The 19343-nt window shown below is 37.4% G+C and overlaps 1 protein-coding gene across 2 annotated transcripts in view; it reads left to right on the top strand.

The window, feature by feature from the left end:
• The window catches only part of LOC126832214 (mediator of RNA polymerase II transcription subunit 1), a 43295-nt gene extending 25000 nt beyond the window's left edge, over window positions 1-18295 (top strand). Inside the window, exons 6-16 of one of the 2 annotated variants that reach the window (XM_050562929.1) lie at window positions 3149-3220; window positions 3929-4003; window positions 4617-4684; window positions 5292-5378; window positions 5940-6054; window positions 6558-6682; window positions 7513-7616; window positions 8567-8759; window positions 10106-10201; window positions 11641-11743; window positions 12729-18295. In XM_050562929.1, coding sequence (XP_050418886.1) covers window positions 3149-3220; window positions 3929-4003; window positions 4617-4684; window positions 5292-5378; window positions 5940-6054; window positions 6558-6682; window positions 7513-7616; window positions 8567-8759; window positions 10106-10201; window positions 11641-11743; window positions 12729-17109 — 5419 coding nt within the window. In that variant the 3' untranslated portion in view covers window positions 17110-18295. Of the gene's footprint in view, window positions 1-3148; window positions 3221-3928; window positions 4004-4616; window positions 4685-5291; window positions 5379-5939; window positions 6055-6557; window positions 6683-7512; window positions 7617-8566; window positions 8760-10105; window positions 10202-11640; window positions 11748-12728 lie in introns of those variants that run through there. The other variant, XM_050562931.1, reaches the window with a different exon arrangement.
• The last annotated feature ends 1048 nt before the right edge of the window (window positions 18296-19343 follow it).

Below are 19343 nucleotides of genomic sequence, written 5' to 3'. Positions count from 1 at the left end.
CGACATGTTTACAACACAGTCGAAAACAAATATTAATAATGAGAATATATTATGTGATAAGCATATGGATACTGATTACATTGGTAATGTACTCGATATGGAAGATAATAGCTGTAAAAATTGTGATGATATATTTGAACGTTTTTTATAATCGGATAAAAATTGTGACCTGCATAGGTTCCACAGGCTCAAAACACGTTTTTTTTGTTCAATCCGGGGCCATAATCCAGGACGTTACGGTCCGATATGCGCCAATATAGCAAGGAATCGAGATCTTTGGGTTATAAACACACATGTTCAGTTTCATCAAAATGGGCTAATAATTGTGACCTCTAGTGTGTACAGTCAGGGGCCATAATCCATGAAGTTACGGTCCCATGCAAGTCAATATCGAAAGGAACCGAGATCTTTGGGATACATGTATATACCTATATTTCAAGCTATGACCTGTAGAGTGTCCACAAAGATGGTGTGAAAATGTGGGCGTATAAAAACGTATCATCGATCTAGTGCCGAACATACTATATTAAACGGATAAGTGACATATAACGGACAGATTTAAGTGGAATTCCTTATGTAGACGAACACGTGAAATCAACATTCGGTCATGTGACATTTCGGTAACTATGAGGTTTTAAAGTAATTTCATGTTCTGTAATTTAATTTGTTCAGAGAATAAATTATCCCAAAATACCTGTTCATTTTTCAGATACGTGTCTATTATTGATATTTTCTTAAACAATCGTCTATTATTTATAAAACTGTCCATTATTTATTGAAAATAATGGACAGTTTCATAAAAATAATGGACAGTTTCATAAAAATAATGAACAGTTTCATAAATAATAGACGATTGTTTAAGAAAAGCGTACATTCTCCTATATACTGGTTAAAAACATCAAAGGGTGACGTCATATCTATGTTTTAAACAGTAGATATCACTTGTGATAAATTTCATAATCTAGTTCGATATCGCTTTACATGAATTTGATTGTTCAGTTAAAAAGGAACTACTTTTTTTATTTTCAAAGAGCAGTTCATTTTTTTATTAAAAGTGATTTCATTTTTTTTTATTAAAAATAAATTATTTTTATTTAATTGACCTTGATGGAAGCACAGGGACTTTTCAATGATTGAATTGCTGTCAAAAAATGATGTATCACTACTCCTTGATGTAATCAGGTTTAGTAAAAGGGAAATGTATAGAAAAGAATTATATTTATTTATCAAAAAATATCAACACTTGTCGATAAAGAAAAAAAAATTTGGCAGAGCCAAAAAAGATACCAAAAAAGACTTGTAGGAGATTCTCTATATATATCTCATTTCTGGAATCACTGGCAGCGCTAAACTGGCGTTGTTTGGGTCTTGTAGATACCGGAATCACTGGCATTGTTTGGCTCTAGTAGATTCTGGAATCACTGGCGTTGTTTGGCTCTATTAGATTCTGGAATCACTGGCGTTGTTTGGCTCTAGTGTATTCCGGAATCACTGGCGTTGTTTGGCTCTACTAGAGTTTGGTTTGGCTGTGTATTGTTTGTAGTGAAGCGCTTGGTGCTGTACTAATTCTCGGTATAAACAGGGCAACTTGGGAAGATAAAAATGTTAGTGTATCAACTAATATCTACTGAGTCCATTATTTAGCAGATAAACACTTCTTTTCCAAATTTAGAGGGGTGTTATTGTGCAAACCCCTTGTCAACTTTTAGTGGGTTTTCATCATGAAAATTTCCCTTACATTTACATCGGGTGCTAACATCAATGCAGGTGGGTTGGATGGCCGAATGGTTAGCATGTGCGCGCTGTATCATAAGGTCTGTCATTGAGTCAACTGGTGTGGTTTCGATTCCCTGGTTGTACGTGACAAGGAGTAGGGGCGTCTGAACAACCTTGTGGGTTTCCTCCCACTGCTAAAGACCCATACATGCAAGGGAATTATTAAAATATAATTTAAACTATATGTTAGTCCCGAAATGAAATAGTTTGTGTCGAGTGGATGTTAATCCCCATTTCTCTCTCTCCCTCGCTAACACCAATGCTATGGAATCATAGAGGCACTACTCTTACGCCGATGATACTCAACTCATTGGTGTGTCTAGTCCTATGCTAATCAGAAATGCCTTACAAAAAACTACTGACTGTTCGCTGGCAGTTAAACAGTGGATGAAAGCGAACAAACTAAAATTGAATGACAATAAAACAGAGGCTCTTTTAGTAGGTTCATCACAACAACTCAAGTTACTACCTGATCTTAAAATCACCATTGGTAATTCAGAAATAAATTTCTCCAAAAATGTTCGAAACCTTGGAGTGATATTTGATCCTTCTCTGACAATGGATGCTCAGGTTGATATGGTATGCCGTACATGCTACTATCATCTACGCTGTATATGCAACATCAGAAACTATCTCACTGCTGACGCTTGTAAACTACTTGTGCGATCACTAATTTTATCAAGGATTGATTATTGTAATAGTTTACTCTATGGAATCCCACAAGCACTTCTAGCCAAGATCCAAAAGGTTCTTAATACTGCAGCCTGAATAGTAACAAGGACACATAAGTTTGATCACATCCAGAATGTGCTGGCTTCTTTACATTGGTTACCTGCTGAGGCGCGAGTCAAATACAAAATACTAACATTAGTGTATAAATGTCGCAATAATGCAGCTCCTCAATACTTATCTGAACTCTTATATGACTACAACCCTATTAGATCACTTCGCTCTCAAAATAAACAGTCACTAGTTGTTCCAAGATATAATTTAAAGTCATATGGGTATAGGTCTTTCAGTTCAGCTGGTCCTAGATTATGGAACGAACTTCCACAACAGATCAAGAATCAACAAACTTTTAACCAATTTAAATCCGCACTAAAGACTTTCCTGGTTCAACAGTTTTACCAGTAGAGCCATTACAAAAAGCGTTTTGAGCATGTGTCAACATGGAGAAGACGCTATATAAAACTTCATTATTATTATTATTATTATTAAATTGCTCCCAAATCAGAGGGATATTATTGTCCAATAGATCATGAATTTCAGCCAAGCAGACTAAAAAAAATTCTGATTTGTGCTACATGTACAATCGACCACCTTACTTGTTTTATTGTTAAAGATCTAAATCATTTGTTGTTTTTGTTGACAGAAATGGACAGTTTGATGAATTTGTCACACATCTCGAAGGTCTTCAAAAAATTTATTCACTGAGTGGAGATAAGTAAGTGTAATTATATACCAGTCGCATTATTCCTATTATATTTTCATCTTTCGTGTAATTCATTCTCCATCTTCTCTTTCATTTTGGCCGAATGGTTAGCGCATGCACGCGTTGTATCATAAGCTCTGTCATTGAGTCAACTGGCGTGGTTTCTATTCCCTGGTTTTACGTGACAAGGAGTAGGTCGACTGTCCAACCTCATGGGTTTTCTCTGAGTCCTCCTGTTTCCTCCCACTGCTAAAGACCCCTACATGTAAGAGAGTTATTGTAATAAAATTGAACCATATGTTTGTCCCGAAATAACCTAGTTTGTGTCCAGTGGACATCTCTCTCTCTCTCTCTCTTTCTCTCTCTCTCTTTCTCTGATCATTTTTACTGAAACAATATTCAGTATAACGGCAGGAAGACATGTTGATATTTCACTGCCATTGTTTCTAGCTGGCTACCTGTATGTAAACAATATTACATGGTCATATGACCAAAAAACTGAAAGAATTCAACACTTCTGGTTAAGGTTAAATAATTACTAACCAATATTCGTTATCATATCAGATATCTTTCAAAGTAAGGAATCGTAGCTCCTGTAGTTGATTTCACTAAATGCACTTGTATTTTGTAGTAAATATTTTACTAATGGCCACGTACATTCTTCATAATACACTTATTATTTTGTAGTAAATCATGGCATTATCTGTTTTGTATTTTCAGGAAAATAAAAACTAAAGCATATTTGGCTTTACAGTCTATTGAGAAAGATCTCAATAGTTTAGCACAACTTCAAAGGTTTGTATATAAATATGTAAACCACTCTGATATTCATCACAGTATTCTAACCTATAAAAGAAAGTCAAATGGGTTTAACGTCCTACTGTTCTGCTCCGATTGGGGCTAATGAAGACGAGCATACACCATACAGTGTGATATGCGGAAAATTTGCCCGGGCAGAGACGCTATGGTCTACTCTTATATTGAAATCCAACCGCCAAGGGATCTTTTACGTGCACACCAATGTATACACAGGACCTCAGTTTTTCATACCATCCGAATGAATAGACAGCTGTCTTTTTCAGGCCCTCTGTCCTGCACCACTTACAAGGGGAAACCATGCCGGAAAATTCTGATGAACTTTCTCGGCCAATGCAGGGATCAAACCACCTATAATAGGGGTGTACATGTATATGAATCTTTAAGCCACCCTAGTAAAAGTTTTTATATAAGTCTATAAGCTCTTTTGTGTCTATTGCACGATTCTCACCTGTAAAAGTAAAAAAAAGAGCAGTTCTGTTGAATTATGGCAAAACTTTGAGGTCTAAGGGGAAATAATTGTGGTAAAACAGAGTTATTTCCCTTAGTTGTAGATTCGCTTGCTTCTACTTTTATCTGATTTTTGTTTCAGTTCTATTAATGGTGTGGCCAAATACATTCATAAGTCACCATTAGGTATTTTATTACCTAGAAAGGGAGGTAAGCATACGTAGTATTATTTTCAGAATGCTCAGTTGTCAGCCCGGAAGGTCCCGAACTGACAGAATTGCAATTAACACAGAATTCAGCACTGTCACAAGGGAGGTGGTGTGAGTAGAATCGTGACATAACTAAACACAACGACTATGTTTCGGCTGTCCTGGTTGGTTGAGATAATTTCTTAAGCACTCCACGCATGCATTGTAGCTCGAAATCCCTGATTTCACTTGATTATCAGTATTTTTGGGATTGGAATAATTCAATTTTGGGGCATAATTGTTTATACCCATTGTGATAAAGGAATGAACCATCGGACGGACTGATTACCGCGTAGCATTGAAGCCTACATAAAAAAAATAACCTAGAAAATTTGGGTCCAGTTTTGTACTCCTTTGATGAACGCCCCTGTGCATGGAGCCCCAGATCTATTGGTTGTTGATGACTAATAAGAAAGAGATGGTCAATCTCTGGGCCTTCCAAAACATGTCCATGTGAGTGGGGTATAGACCATACATAGTCTCTACAATTGAAATAAAAAATTATTTTGATATCCCCTTGTTTATAAAGCGGATAGCTATAGAGTATATTATTTATGTTATATTTTTAGGGTTACCCATGGAATTGATGTATTTTGTATCACCATACGATTTATTAGATAAATTAACTAAAACGGCCCATCCTTTAACAGTAGAAGGTATGTAGACTATAATCACTCTCACTGTAAACAATAGCAGAGCAGGACCAACCAAGAAGTTGTCGTGTCCTTGTAAGAAATGAAATGAAATATAATGGGATTTAACGTCCCACTGTTCTGCTTCCCGGACAGCAGTGCTCCGACCTACACTTAAAGTGAATTTAAAGTGTCAAGAGATGTTTTACATGCATGCCCAGTTTTTTGTCCCATCCAAAAGACTAGACAGCTGTCCTTGTCAGGCCCTCCATCCTGTCCCACGGACTACTTGTGACAAGGGCAAACCCTTGCTGGAAAATCCTGAGGAACTTTCTCGCCCATTGTCTTTCTCACTGAGGCACTGTGGCTCCCAATTCATTGTAAGGAGTTATAAATGTTATCGTTGTATAAGTCAGTGACAGTAATATAATGTTTATTTCAGCTATAACTCAGTATAATTTAGGTTGTTTATATAAGTCAGTAATATAATGTATATTTCAGCTGTATAATTTAAGTTGTTTATATAATGTTTATTTCAGCTATAACCGAGTATAATTTAAGTTGTTTATATAATGTTTATTTCAGCTATAACCGAGTATAATTTAGGTCAGAGAGTAACTATCTGTATGGAACCAGGTCCACCGAATAAATTACAAACCATGCCGTTAATGACAGTCAATAAAATGCCTGATGGTAAAAGGTTAGTACAATATTTATATAGCTAGACATCACACCACTAACAACTAGACATCACACCCCTAATAACTAGACATCACTCAACCAACAACTAGACATAACACAACCAACAACTAGACATCACACAACCAACAACTAGGCATCAGACAACTAACAACTAGACATCACACAACCAACAACTAGACAGCAGACATCACACAACCAACAACCAGACATCTCACAACCAACAACCAGACATCACACATCTAACAACTAGAGATCACACAACTAGACATCAGACATCACACAACCAACAACTAGACATCACATAACCAAGAACTAGACATAACACCACTAACAACTTGACATGTAGAAATATTTATTTTATAAATTGTCAGTCTATTATCTGAATTTATTGAAGAAGGTTGTCTTCTCTTTATAGGGGACATTAAACCCCATCTCTTTCTCTCTCTTTGATAGTCCGCCATTTATTACAGTTTGTATCAATTATTTCTATTCTACTTTCAGTTTACCATCATTTACTGATATTACAAATGTCAATAGTCACTTACTACCAGCCTGCTTTACACTAGTATTAAAACAAGCTATACCTGTAGCATTATCTGTTGTCCAGAAGATCCAGTCTATTACACGTATGATTAGTTCTATTTTTAGATTGTTTATACAAGTAAAAGAAATTAAAAGTGTTACATATTCAATGTGAAAAAACATCTCGATTGATTCAGTTAGTTTTATGAATGTCTGGATGTAAATGTTGAAAGGGCAAGTTGTGTAGTCGAATCTCAGTATTGTCAAGACTATTAAGAAATAAGGACTGGTGGATTATATCCGATATTGAACAGGAATTGTCCTCCTTTCTAGTCAAATTTCTTTTTGAAGTGAAATAAAATAAAATGAAATGAAATGGGGTTTTAACATCCTACTTTTCTGCACCGACTGGGCTAATGAAGAATGGTAAGCCATGCTGTGTGCTATTAGGGGAATTTTGTCCGGACAGTATAGCTGCTGCGCACTCTTCATCCTGAATGTCAAGGGTTCTTTAACCTGCTCACCAAACAATACACTGGTGGGCCTTGTTTTTTTTTGTCCCATCCAAATTACTAGACACTGACTTGCCAGCCGCTCCATTCTGCACTACTGATTTGCCAGCCCCTCCATTCTGCACTACTGACTTGCCAGCCCCTCCATTCTGCACTACTGACTTGCCAGCCCCTCCATTCTGCACTACTGACTTGCCAGCCCCTCCATCCTGCACCACTGACTTGCCAGACCCTCCATCCTGCACCACTAACTTGCCAGACCCTTCCATCCTTCACCACTGACAAGGAGACCACGCTGAAAATTCCTGGGTAACTTTCTCGGCCAACACTGAGATCGAAACTTAGATCCCCTGGATAGAGAGTCAGTGATCCACTGTGGCCCCCATCAGTAATAGAATGTGATATATGTTTGTATTTTACAGATATAGAATTTGGTAATAGTGATGATGTCAAGCCATTAATAGATCTATTGATGCAGCAATATTCTAACGGACAAATACTCAACAACCAGAAAAAACTACATGTCGTAAGTTGCCTTGTCAATAGAATGACCATATGTTAGTCTTAGAATGACCTTATTAAAGCGCAGTGAGTCTCATCTAAATTGATCACCATATGTTTTGATGAATTTTAACAAATTTTAACAATTTGCCAACAATGGTTTACATACATACATACATACAACATTTCCAGAAAACTGCTCAACCGCGCATTGGAAAATTCATCAATGACCCAAAGCTGAAACACTAGTCAAACAGGAGTCTTTCACAGTAGGCTTCACAGAAAAAGTGTGTCTTCAGTCTTAATTTGAAGATACCAATTTTGTCCAAAGCTCTAAGGTCCAGGGGGATCTGGTTCCTCAAGCAAGGACCAGCAACCGTGAAAGAGTGGTCTCCAAAGGTACGCTATCCGGATGGTGGCACCTACAGGAGATGGCTCTCAGATGACTGGAGAGATTTGGCTGGTTTGAAATAACGCTTTAAATACAGAAACTCCTTCTAAAACTGGTGTTATTGATCTATTATTTTAATATTTTCGTCAATCTGGTTAAAACGCAGATCCTGGTTGGTTTCTTTTTTTTTTTATAGTTCAAATTTCGATTAACTTGTCTTTACTACACTAGAATCTGGAAGAGTTGTTTTGTAACTAGCGTTCTGGATGAAGTGAGGGATTAGCAAATGAAACGGTATGTTACGGCGAGTTTTTGGCGTGAGCTGCACAGAACTGTGTGTACCCCTACTAGAAACATCAACACTGATTTGTTAATCAAATGTCTGACGTCATATGGTCAAAATACCGCTCTTGTGAGTTGTGACCTCTGACGCGACCTCCCACCACAACTTGTCAGATCTTCATGTAGTAGAGGTCATCGAAAGTATAAAAAAACGAAACAAAATATAGATCTGTATGTTAAGCAGATTGTATTTTCCTGGTATAACTTTGATCGTGGTCGATATATTATATGTTTTATTTCAGTCGTTACCCGACCAGCATCATGTATATTATTTAAACGGTGTAAATGGTGGTTCGTTAGATCAGCCTGGTATAATGGTGTCTACTATTCCTTTCATTCATCCAACCAACGTACCCAACATATTAAACCATTTACGTCAACAACTGTTGTTTAACACAGTCGTTAGTAATATGATTCGGCCACACTCTAAACCAGGTGAGATTTAGTCATCGATTAAACCCTATTATTGGAGCAATGGCCCGAGAAATCCCTATCTAGCCATTGCTGGATTGGCTTCTGATACTTGAGCTTTTGAGGGAGTGCGTCTATTCTTCCTGTTCAATCAAATCTATCCCAAGTACAGCAACATGTCAGCCCTTCGTTTAATCTGGGGGTCTTCCCTAAAACTTTGGACAGTGATTTAAGGTATTAAATATGGTGAAAGTATTGTTCATCTCCAAACAGTATTGTTTACATTATATTCGTTTTGAACGCCGTTTGTCACGCAATTAGTTTTTCTGCAATATTCTGCGATGCACTGGTTAATTGGGCATAATAAAATCGTGAGTCATGACGTAACGTTATGTAAACATATTTGGAGCTTTGTTTAAAATGTAACGATATTGTTACGCAGTTAGCTATTGATTGTTAATCGGATTATTGACCAGTCATAATTTGGATTAGGTATAATCAAACGAAACATGTAATTACATGTAGTTGAGTAATCGTAGACATAATGTACCTTAAAAATACATTAAAATATAAGATTTAGATAGAGATCGTCTTGTAGTTGAGTGATTGTAAGACGTAAGATTCTATCTAAATTATCCATTTTTTAAACTATTATAGCAGGAACAGTCTACTCTTTATCTAATCTCCTATAATGCATGTTGGATAGATCAAGAAAATGTATGTCAAGTTTCAATAGGTGTGTTTGAAACTAAATTCTAGGAGACACCAGAGTGACTGACACATGTTACATTGCATTTAAATGGTTAACTGGGACTTCTAAAAATGTGTGGGGGTTGGATGGCCGAATGGTTAGCATGTGTGTGCTGTATCATATGGTCTGTCATTGAGTCAACTGGCATGTTTTCGATGCGCGCTGTATCATAAGGTCTGTCATTGAGTTTACTGGCGTGGTTTTGATTCCCCGGTTGTATGTGACAAGGAGTAGGGTCGCTTGTCCAACCTCGTGGGTTTTCTCTGGGTCCTCCAGTTTCCTCCCACTGCTAAAGACCCTTACGTGCAAGCAAATTATTGAAATAATATTGAACCATATGTTAGTCCCAAAATGACCTAGTTAGTGTCGAGTGGACATTAAACCCCATTTCTCTCTCTCTCTCTCTCTCTCCCCTAAAAATGTGAAGCCTATAGAAAAATATAAAGATAGTTTCAGTGATATTTTTCTTACCGGAAAATATGTTTGATCAATGGAATACTAGTATTGTCATTCCAGATTTCCTAAAAGATTTATGGTACATTTGTCATCAACTCGGCTGATCTGACCTTAAAATTTTAAAATTAAAACAAAAAGTATCAATGCATTTTTTTATTTTCAGAATTATCTCATTCAATAGTGTGTGAACTAACCACAATCTCCATGCAGCAATTAATGGTTACCTTTGAACATCCAGCACATGATGCCATAGTTACAGGTATTTTTTTTTAAAAAAATCTCTTTTTTATGAACACGTCTAATTATAGGTAATTACAGATTATTCCTCCTTTCTTTCAAACAGCTGTATATGTTACCTGAACTGTTATCTGAAGTTAAACATCACCATATGTAGAGTATATAATTTAACACCTTCTCAAAGGAACCATACATCTTCTGTATTTTCTCTAAAATATCAAATTTATCACGACTTAATCCACGCTAATATGTACTCCAGATTGATTATTTAACATTTAATTAAAAAAACAAAATCAAAATACCAACGCTAGATAATCTCTCCGATTGGATTCAATCGGATTTAAAATAGTATTTAGATCCATGTAATTTCACTTCCACATATCTTCTTTGTAAATACTGAACCGAATTGAACTATTCCACATATCTTTGTGAATGCTGGACCGAATTGAACTATTCCACATATCTTTGTGAATACTGAATCGAATTGAACTATTCCACATATCTTTGTGAATGCTGGACCGAATTGAACTAGTCCATATATCTGCTTTGTAAATACTGAACCGAATTGAACTATTCCACACATCTTCTTTGTAAATACTGAACCGAACGGAACTATTTTTAGAATGACATTCATTTTACAGAATCATCTTTCAAAATATAGTAGTTTACAAGTGATTGTTATTGTTTAAAATCAGGCATCTGTCTGATTACTAATAGATAATACTGGAGAATAGGACTACACACAAAACTAACAAGACAAACCTCTGCAGACAAGACAAACCTCTGCAGACAGGACAAACCTGTAGACAAGACAAACCTAAACCTGCAGACAAGACAAACCTGCAGACAAATTAAGACAATAATATAAACATGTGAATGGTTCCGTGATTGGGCCTATAATGATACAGGCCTTACTCAAAATGAAAAAGAGAAACTTAATCACGAGAAATATGTAACAGAAATAACTGACTAGTAAATATATCTATAGATATAATTTGACTGGTTTTAACTGACTAGTAAATATATCTATAGATATACATGTAATTTGACTGATTTTAACTGACTAGTAAATATATCTATAGATATAATTTGACTGATTTTAACTGACTAGTAAATATATCTATAGATATTGTCGACTGTTTGGGTCAGTATGATCAGTAAGTTAGAATGTAAATAGACATAGTTTTATATTTCCTTCTGTCAGTATTTTGCTTGAAAACCACAAGAGAATCATCTTAGAAACGTAGCTCCGATTAAAATAGAAATATAGTAATTGTTTTCCATAGAACTCTGTTTTATTTAAAGGATTTAACTGAAAACTTACTTGTTTCAGTGTTCATATTTATAAGTTATATAACTATTTCCTGTAAACTTTGTTAGCCTTTGAGCAAACAATACTGTTTGGAGTCTAGTGCTTTATAAGAACCCTTATTATTTTATTATTATTATTATATTTTCTAGTTGAGATGGATTTATCAGATATAACCAGTTTAAGATGTCGTGTCAACACAAGTTCCGAACTCAGTCTCTGTACTGATGATTTCGCCTCAAAAATATTTCAAAGGTAAGATATTGTACTATCCTTTATTCTTGGTATTGTAGAGGCTGGATAATGTTCCTGTTGAGGTAGAGGCTGGATATTCTAGTCATTGTGGTAGAGGCTGGATAATCTAGTCATTTTGGTTTAATCTGGATAATATAGCAATTGAAGTAAGAGACAAATGAGAGATAAGTGTCTGTGAACATTAATCAAATTTAAACTTGTAGTCCTTACCACAAGATGTCATGTAATCCTTACCACAAGATGTCATGTTTTCCTTACAAGGGGTCATGTTTTCCTTACCACAAGATGTCATGTAATCCTTACCACAAGATGTCATGTTTTCCTTACAAGGGGTCATGTATTCCTTACAACAAGATGTCATGTTTTCCTTACCACAAGATGTCATGTATTCCTTCCTATACTATGTCATGTAGTCCTTGCTGTAAAATGTCATGTACATGTAGTCTTTGCCATAAGGCCTCTTTTGTAGTCCTTGTCATAAGACACCTTAGACTATCAGTGACAACGTATATCCAGATTTATGTTCTGCCAACATAAATAAACCATTTTGGGATGCATGGTTGAATTACACCTTTAAAACCTGACTACTTCCTGGAATCAGGGTGGGTGGCCTAACTCAGTAAAGTCGCCTGCCCAACTTCGTGGGTTTTCTCCCTGTACTTCAATTTCCTCCCACTGCTGAATACCCCTACGCACTAGCGAATAAATTGAACCGTATGTTAGTCCCTAATTGACATAGTTTGTGTCAAGTGGACGTTAAAACCTATTTCTCTTTCACTTTATTTAATTTTGATATACTTGTACTTGTACTTGTCCAGGCAAATTTCCCTCTTAGTACACTGTATGGCGTATGCCCGTCTTCATTAGCCCAGGTTAGGAGCAGAACAGTAGGACGTTAAACCCCATTTCATTTCATTTCATTTCATTTCATTTCATTGTCTGGCAACCTACTTTTTACTTTGATATACTTGTATTTACATTTCAGATGTATGTCCGTACCAGTCACAGTGAGATCCATATTAAAACACGGGAAAGACATGTTAGAGAAGGCCACAGTAGAAGCTGTAGCCGCCATGCAACCCCCAGTTTTACCCCCGGTCGTCAAACCCCGACCACCCCCTTACATACCCCCTCCTCAACAACAAATACACCCACCAGCTATACTACCAAATAACCATCCAATGGACAACTATCCAAGACCACCGCCATATTCAGACATACGCTCCAGCAATCACGAAATGGTATCTCCACCTGGCAGTGGAGGTGGCGTTGGTGATCGCGTGGAAAAGATGACTCCGTTGCTAGCCACATTGTTAGATCACGACGGTGAACAACCATCAGACATGACAGATAGTCCCATGTTGTCCAGACTTTTAGAAGAACATCCGCAACATTCGCAACCGCAGCTCCCGCAACCGCAGCTCCCCCAACCACAACCCCCTATGACTACAAAACCCCAAATTCAACAAAAACGGGTCCGCAAACGAAAGTCTGCATCCGATGTGTTTTCTGGGAGGAGTCCTAAGCATAGAATAAGTGACAGTAGCAGTGGAATGGATCGCATGGATTCCTTTGACATGGATAATTCAAGTAGCCCTTTTGACGCAGGTGGTGGAGGAGGCGGAATGGGGAGTAATTTCCAAGCATCGGGATCTCTCGGTAGTGTCATTGATCTTACTGAAGATGCATTCGGGGCAGAATCTAATCTAAAAAAATTGGCCGACAGCGTGGATAGCTTGATTCCGCGAGGAGACATGAGCCGTCAGAACAGTATCCAAGACTCTGAACTGACAGCACTGCTGGCGGAAAACGATCTCGGAGGACGGAGTGTAATTTCTAGAAGTTCACCACAGAGTTCAAAAAACGAGAAGGCCTCTATCTCTCTTGAGGGTCTCCTCAGTGAGGTGGGAGATAATGACGAGGCTCAAGACCCTATTCTTGCCAACCGACTAACGGCATCCCTACTCAGTGCCAAGCCGGGAAACCAAAGAGGAGAGCGTTACAACTCGACCCTTGATGTACACTTGCGCAACGAACTCTTCGGTGAAGAAGAGGACAAAGCTAAAACGGTACAGCAGTTGTTAAGTCATCGTGTATCGCAACATGATTTACTCGATTCAAAATATCCGCCATACGGAAAAGGCAGCCTTAAAGTGAATTCAGATATTCAAAACGAGAAAAAAGAATTTACTGGGATTTTTGAAAAGTTGGAAAATTTAAAAGGCGAGCAGTTATCTATGAAGAAGGAGAAAATTGAACTGGGTGAAATGATGCGATCGGAAGTCGGTGTTGGTAATCAAGTCATGAAATTAAAACTATCAGCATCTGGTTTGCGTTCTAACGAAAGTCGAATTTCTTCCTCTTCCCCTGCGTACTCGAGTGAACCTGTGACCAATAAGAAATCAGGATCGTGTACTTACGATTTTCGGAGTGATGAATCGGACGACGAACCGCCTCCGACGTTAGGGATCAGTTCGGAACGATTATCAATGACAGTTTATTCTCAGTCTCCCACGAGACTTCAGATATCAAACAAGTCAAAAAACTCGCACGATGCTCTGCTCAAGAAAAGTGATAAGTATAAACGAAAGGAGGCTAAGTATAGCTCAAAAGGAGAATCTGTGAAGCGCAAAAAACTGAAAGAAGAATCGAAAAAAGAACGGAAAAAGCGTAAGCTGAATGAAAGCAATCGGTATGTGCAACCAGTTAAAGAGACCCTGTATCGTTCTGTGGAGAGTGATGAACGGACCGTCACCAAATTAAAAATACGGGTGGCTAAAGAACCACCGGTGGTGACACCTATTTCTCCTGAAAAAGAAAAACCGCCAGCGGGAGAAATGTTGAGAAAACAGCTGGTGGAGAAATTTGTGGTATCGCGTCAAGATTCAAAGGAGACGACGAAAGAGCGACCAATTCAAAAATCACCCCATCGGTCAAAGTTATCCGCAAATTCTCAGGGCAGCTCAGAGAGTGGGAAATCTGATCCGAAACTTGCGAAGGCAACGATTCGTTTAAAACCTCTTCATATTCCTCATTCAGGTTCTTCAGTTACTGTTAACGCCGGACAAAAATCTGCTGGTATTACGGGAAAAACCTCAGGTGAAATCAAACTCACAAAATCTAGCAACTCGAGTAAAACACTACTTTCAGGAAACCGAACATCCTCTCCAAGTTTGAGTGCTTCAAATAAAAATAGTGGTTCAGGAACTGTGACTAATTCGGGGAAGATATCCTCACCCAATATCAGTGGTATTGGTAGGACTACTTCATCTCCTAATCTAACGGGTGCTGCAAAAACTGCTTCTCCGAATATTTCTAGTAAAAACGTTCTTTCTCCTAGTTTAAGTGCTACAGGTAAAATATCTTCACCAAGTTTATCAGGATCAGGAAAAATTAATTCACCGAGTTTAAGTGGTTCCGGTAAAATTAACTCTCCGAGTTTAAGTTCGGGAAAAACATCCTCACCTGTTTTAAGTGCTTCGGGAAAGACATCTTCTCCAAATCTGGGCAATTTAGGGAAGTCTAGTTCTTTGAATAAAACGTACAATTCTGCGAATAAAGGAAGTGGAGCAGGAAACACGAATAAATCAAGTTCCTCTAAATCAAGTTCTCTATCCAGCTCCAAATCAGCAAGTTCGCTAAACTCCTCCAGTCGTAGCGCTGGATCCAGCTCCAACAGTTCGAGTAAAAGTTCGAATTTATCCAAATCATCATCTACCTCAACAATGGGTAACCAGAACACAAGTATGTCAATGTCTGCTTATCTACCCAATGCCCCGTCTGCTAGTAAAGTTGCGCGTCTGCCTCCCATCCCAAAACTATCTTCTTCACAATCTTCATCTCAGGCATCTTCTATCTCTCACTCCTCCGCTTTACATTCCCCTCCATCCCAATCTTCATCATCAGCTTATTCCTCTTCTTCTTCTAATACTCTCACTCAATCAAACTCTGCTTCTTCTACTTCTGCTACTTCTGCTAATGAAACGGCATCGTCCAATAAGAGCAGGACGAACGTTGAACCCATGGTGCGTGGGCGACGAGGGTCTTTATCAGCCGTCATTGATAAGCTCACGAAGGCTACCGGAAGTTCTGGTTCGGTGACTGAAAATACGGAGAGTTCATCAAAGACTGGTAATTATAGCGAGGGGACGACGAATAGTCGGGATCCTCGAACTTTTAATAAAAATGAAAATAAATTAGAAAGGAATGCAAGTGTGAGCAGTGAAAAAGTTAAAAGTGATTTCCCAGATCGGAAAGCTATGCGTCCTGATTCTATTAACATTGAAAAATACAGCAACAAACCGCGGAATTTTGAAAATTCGGTTGGTAAACCACCTGTGCAGAAATCATCGCCAACAATGGCGGCACATGGCTTTAATAAAGTGACTAAGGGGGATTACACCAATGTGAATAAAAGACCAGTGAACAATATGGCCGACACATTGTCAAATCAAGGAAAATCTCGCTCGTCTTCGGAATCTGTTGCTTTATCATCCAGTCGTATTAACAATTTGCTAGCGTCGTCGAAAACGTCTCGTGTCGCTAGTCCCACTTCAATGAAATCTAGTCCCGGTATACTTAAAACAGGTTCAAATTCCCAATTTGGGCCAATTATTGATGAAAATAACTTGCAAAAAAGCAGCAAGAGCAATGACTCTATTCCCAAACGTGAACGATCTCACACACCCACGAACTCTTTGACTCGCGAAGATCCACGATTGGTTCAAAGTAGCCAATCGTTAGCTAATTCTACAACAAGTACGACTAGTAATGTTAATAAATCCGAACCAGAGAAATCGAAAAGTATTCAGCCAGTGCCGAAAACTGTGAGTCCTATACCACAAGTTTTAGATTTATCAATTTCCGAAAAAAACATTCCATCTCCTAAAATAACAAACCATGGTTCTCCTTTCGTCCCGAAATTTAATGGAGAGATTCACAAAGAGGAGAAAGAACACTTCAAAGTTCCGACCCCAAAGCCGCAAACGCCTGAAAAGGAAGCGGAAGAATTTGGCAGCCCCAAGTGTAGATCAGTGACGCCAAATAAAAACAATATGAGTCCGCGAAGTGATGCTAGTAGTCCGGAAAATAACGGTCTTGTGATAGATTGTGACGGCACGCCAACGTCAAATGACGGTCCGTCTCCAAAACCACGCACAGACAATCCATGTAGTGTTAAACTAGACCTGAGTGACGAACACGTCGCTACCGCCAAAAAAAGTTCTTTAGTAAAAACAAAATCCTCGTCCAGTTTAAAGGAAGTAACTCCACCTGATTCTGCTACAAGTCCGATCTCAAACACGAACTCTCCGTGTGAAATTGATGATGAACTAATGGACCAGGCTTTATTAGGGTTAGATGAATAACGTTCGTTGACTGTTAGTGTTGTGTTAGGTTATTGGATTAACATGTGTGTATTTATTGTGCTGTGAAATAGTTAAATTCTGTACGTGTAAAATGTAGAATGATTTTAGATTGTAAAATTTTGAGATATTTTTATTTCGTTATAAGTTTATTATGAATATTTAAAGTGATATATGAAGCTGCTGGTCTGATCTTTTTCTTGCTGTTCTTTCAATTTTTTAATATTTTATTAAGCCCCCCCCCCCCCCCCCCCTAAATAAATCAATGTTGCTCTATCTTAACTGGAATTTAAAGAGACACTAAAGATGCATTATATAAGATTTAAATAAAGAAATGGCCGTTCTGTTCTTGTGATAATAAATACAAAATTGAAATGATATCCAAATTACTTTATTCTGTACAAAGTTATTTCTGCTTGAAGTTTTGACACAACGTGGGATAGATCGTTATTCATTCTCCATTTTTAAATTAAATCCTTCAATTTAAATGGTGATCGGTTTTTAATCCTTTGAATTTCCACCATCCGATGTTCTAGAGTGTTGACTATAGGCTTATCATCTGAATAAATGTATAAATATTGGTCATATAACATTTGGAGCCCAAAATAAAAACCGACAATACGCATATTTAGCAAATGGAATAATCTATCTTACTTATATCTTGTCTTAATGTAATTAAACACAATCCTGCCTAAATAATGCCCTAATTAATATTACTGTATTTGTCTAACTTAAGATGGTGGTCTGAAATCAATGGACTGTAAACTTTAAATTGATTTCATTCTCAATTAGTTTATTTGAATAATATTTACAAAACAATATATTTTTAGATAGCGTATAACTCTATCCCGTGGAACATTTACACAAACAACCACGGCCCCTAAAGCACATGAGCCTATAGAAAGTGGTTACCAATCGATTTTTAAATTTTTTATTGTGATTTCTAATCAGTTATGCTCGGTGTGAGCAGTGCTAATCGAATATCAATTGTATTCTGTATTCCAACTTTTTACTCGATTGTCTATATTTGGCATTGAAAGAATAAAATCCCGGAATTTTCAATCGAGTAGCCCAATAGCCATACCTTTATATAGTAATCTTCATTGAATATATTTTCTCAGATAAATTATAATTATGTCAATAAATAATATGTATAAACAATGTAAATCTGATTAAAAAACCTATCCTATTTCGTTTCGTTTTTTATAGTTCAAAATTTCGTTTTACTTCTCTGTACTACACCGGGTAGACTGGACAACCTGCTCTAAATGACGTCAGGCTTGTTCCTACGTCACTGAGCTATTCTGACTTCAATATGCAAGTCAGAAAAGGAGTGGCGCAGGAGCGAGTCTGACGTATTAGAGCAGGTTATCCAGTCTATACACCGGGATCCGGAAGAGTTGTTATATAACCACAGCATAAAAAAAACCGAAACGAAATAAAGATCTGTATTTTTATCAGATTGAAATAATATGTTTAGGCCATTTGAAAAAAATATTCTGGTTCTGAGATAGTCCCTTGACACATTAACAGGATTGCATGATCTGTTTAATTAGAGTACCACCACCCATGATCATATCTTCACCCCTCCACGCAAACCAAGTACAGAAATTAGAAGTCTCAATTATCAAGTGCGCAACACTGATCAATGTTCTTGGCAGTCATAAATGATTCTGGATAATCATACATTCCTAAAAACAACTGGCGATAAATGTTTTGGCTTGAAATATGGTGTTGCGTAGACACATCTTCCTTTGTGAAAATAAAAATGAAACCGGTTTGTGAAGAAATGTCTGTGAACCAGAATATTATTTTCTTGAACTTTAGTCTTCATTCAAGTGCTATTTTGTAATAAAATATAATTTAAAGCGAATCAATAACATGCACAATCTAATTAAAACACAGATCCTATTTCGTTTCGTTTTTTATAGATCAAAATTTCGTTTTACTTGTCTTTAGTACACTAGGATCTGGAAGAGTTGTTATATAACCTTTGTTCTGGTTGGTGTGACTGATTATCCAATGAAACAGCCTGTTGCTGCGAGTTCTTGGCGTGCGATGCACGAAACTGTGGGTATCCTGCAATAAACATTAACGCCGATTGGTTAATCAAATGTCTGACGTCATAGGGTCAAAAGCCGCTCAATGACCCCTAACACGACCTCCCGCTACAACTGGTAAGACCCTCGTGTAGTAGAGGCCATCGAAAGTATATAAAAAGAAAACGAAACGAAATA

The sequence above is a fragment of the Patella vulgata genome, chromosome 9 (assembly GCF_932274485.2).
Source record: "Patella vulgata chromosome 9, xgPatVulg1.2, whole genome shotgun sequence".
NCBI classification, from domain to species: domain Eukaryota; kingdom Metazoa; phylum Mollusca; class Gastropoda; family Patellidae; genus Patella; species Patella vulgata.
This window is presented reverse-complemented; position numbering and strand designations above follow the sequence as displayed.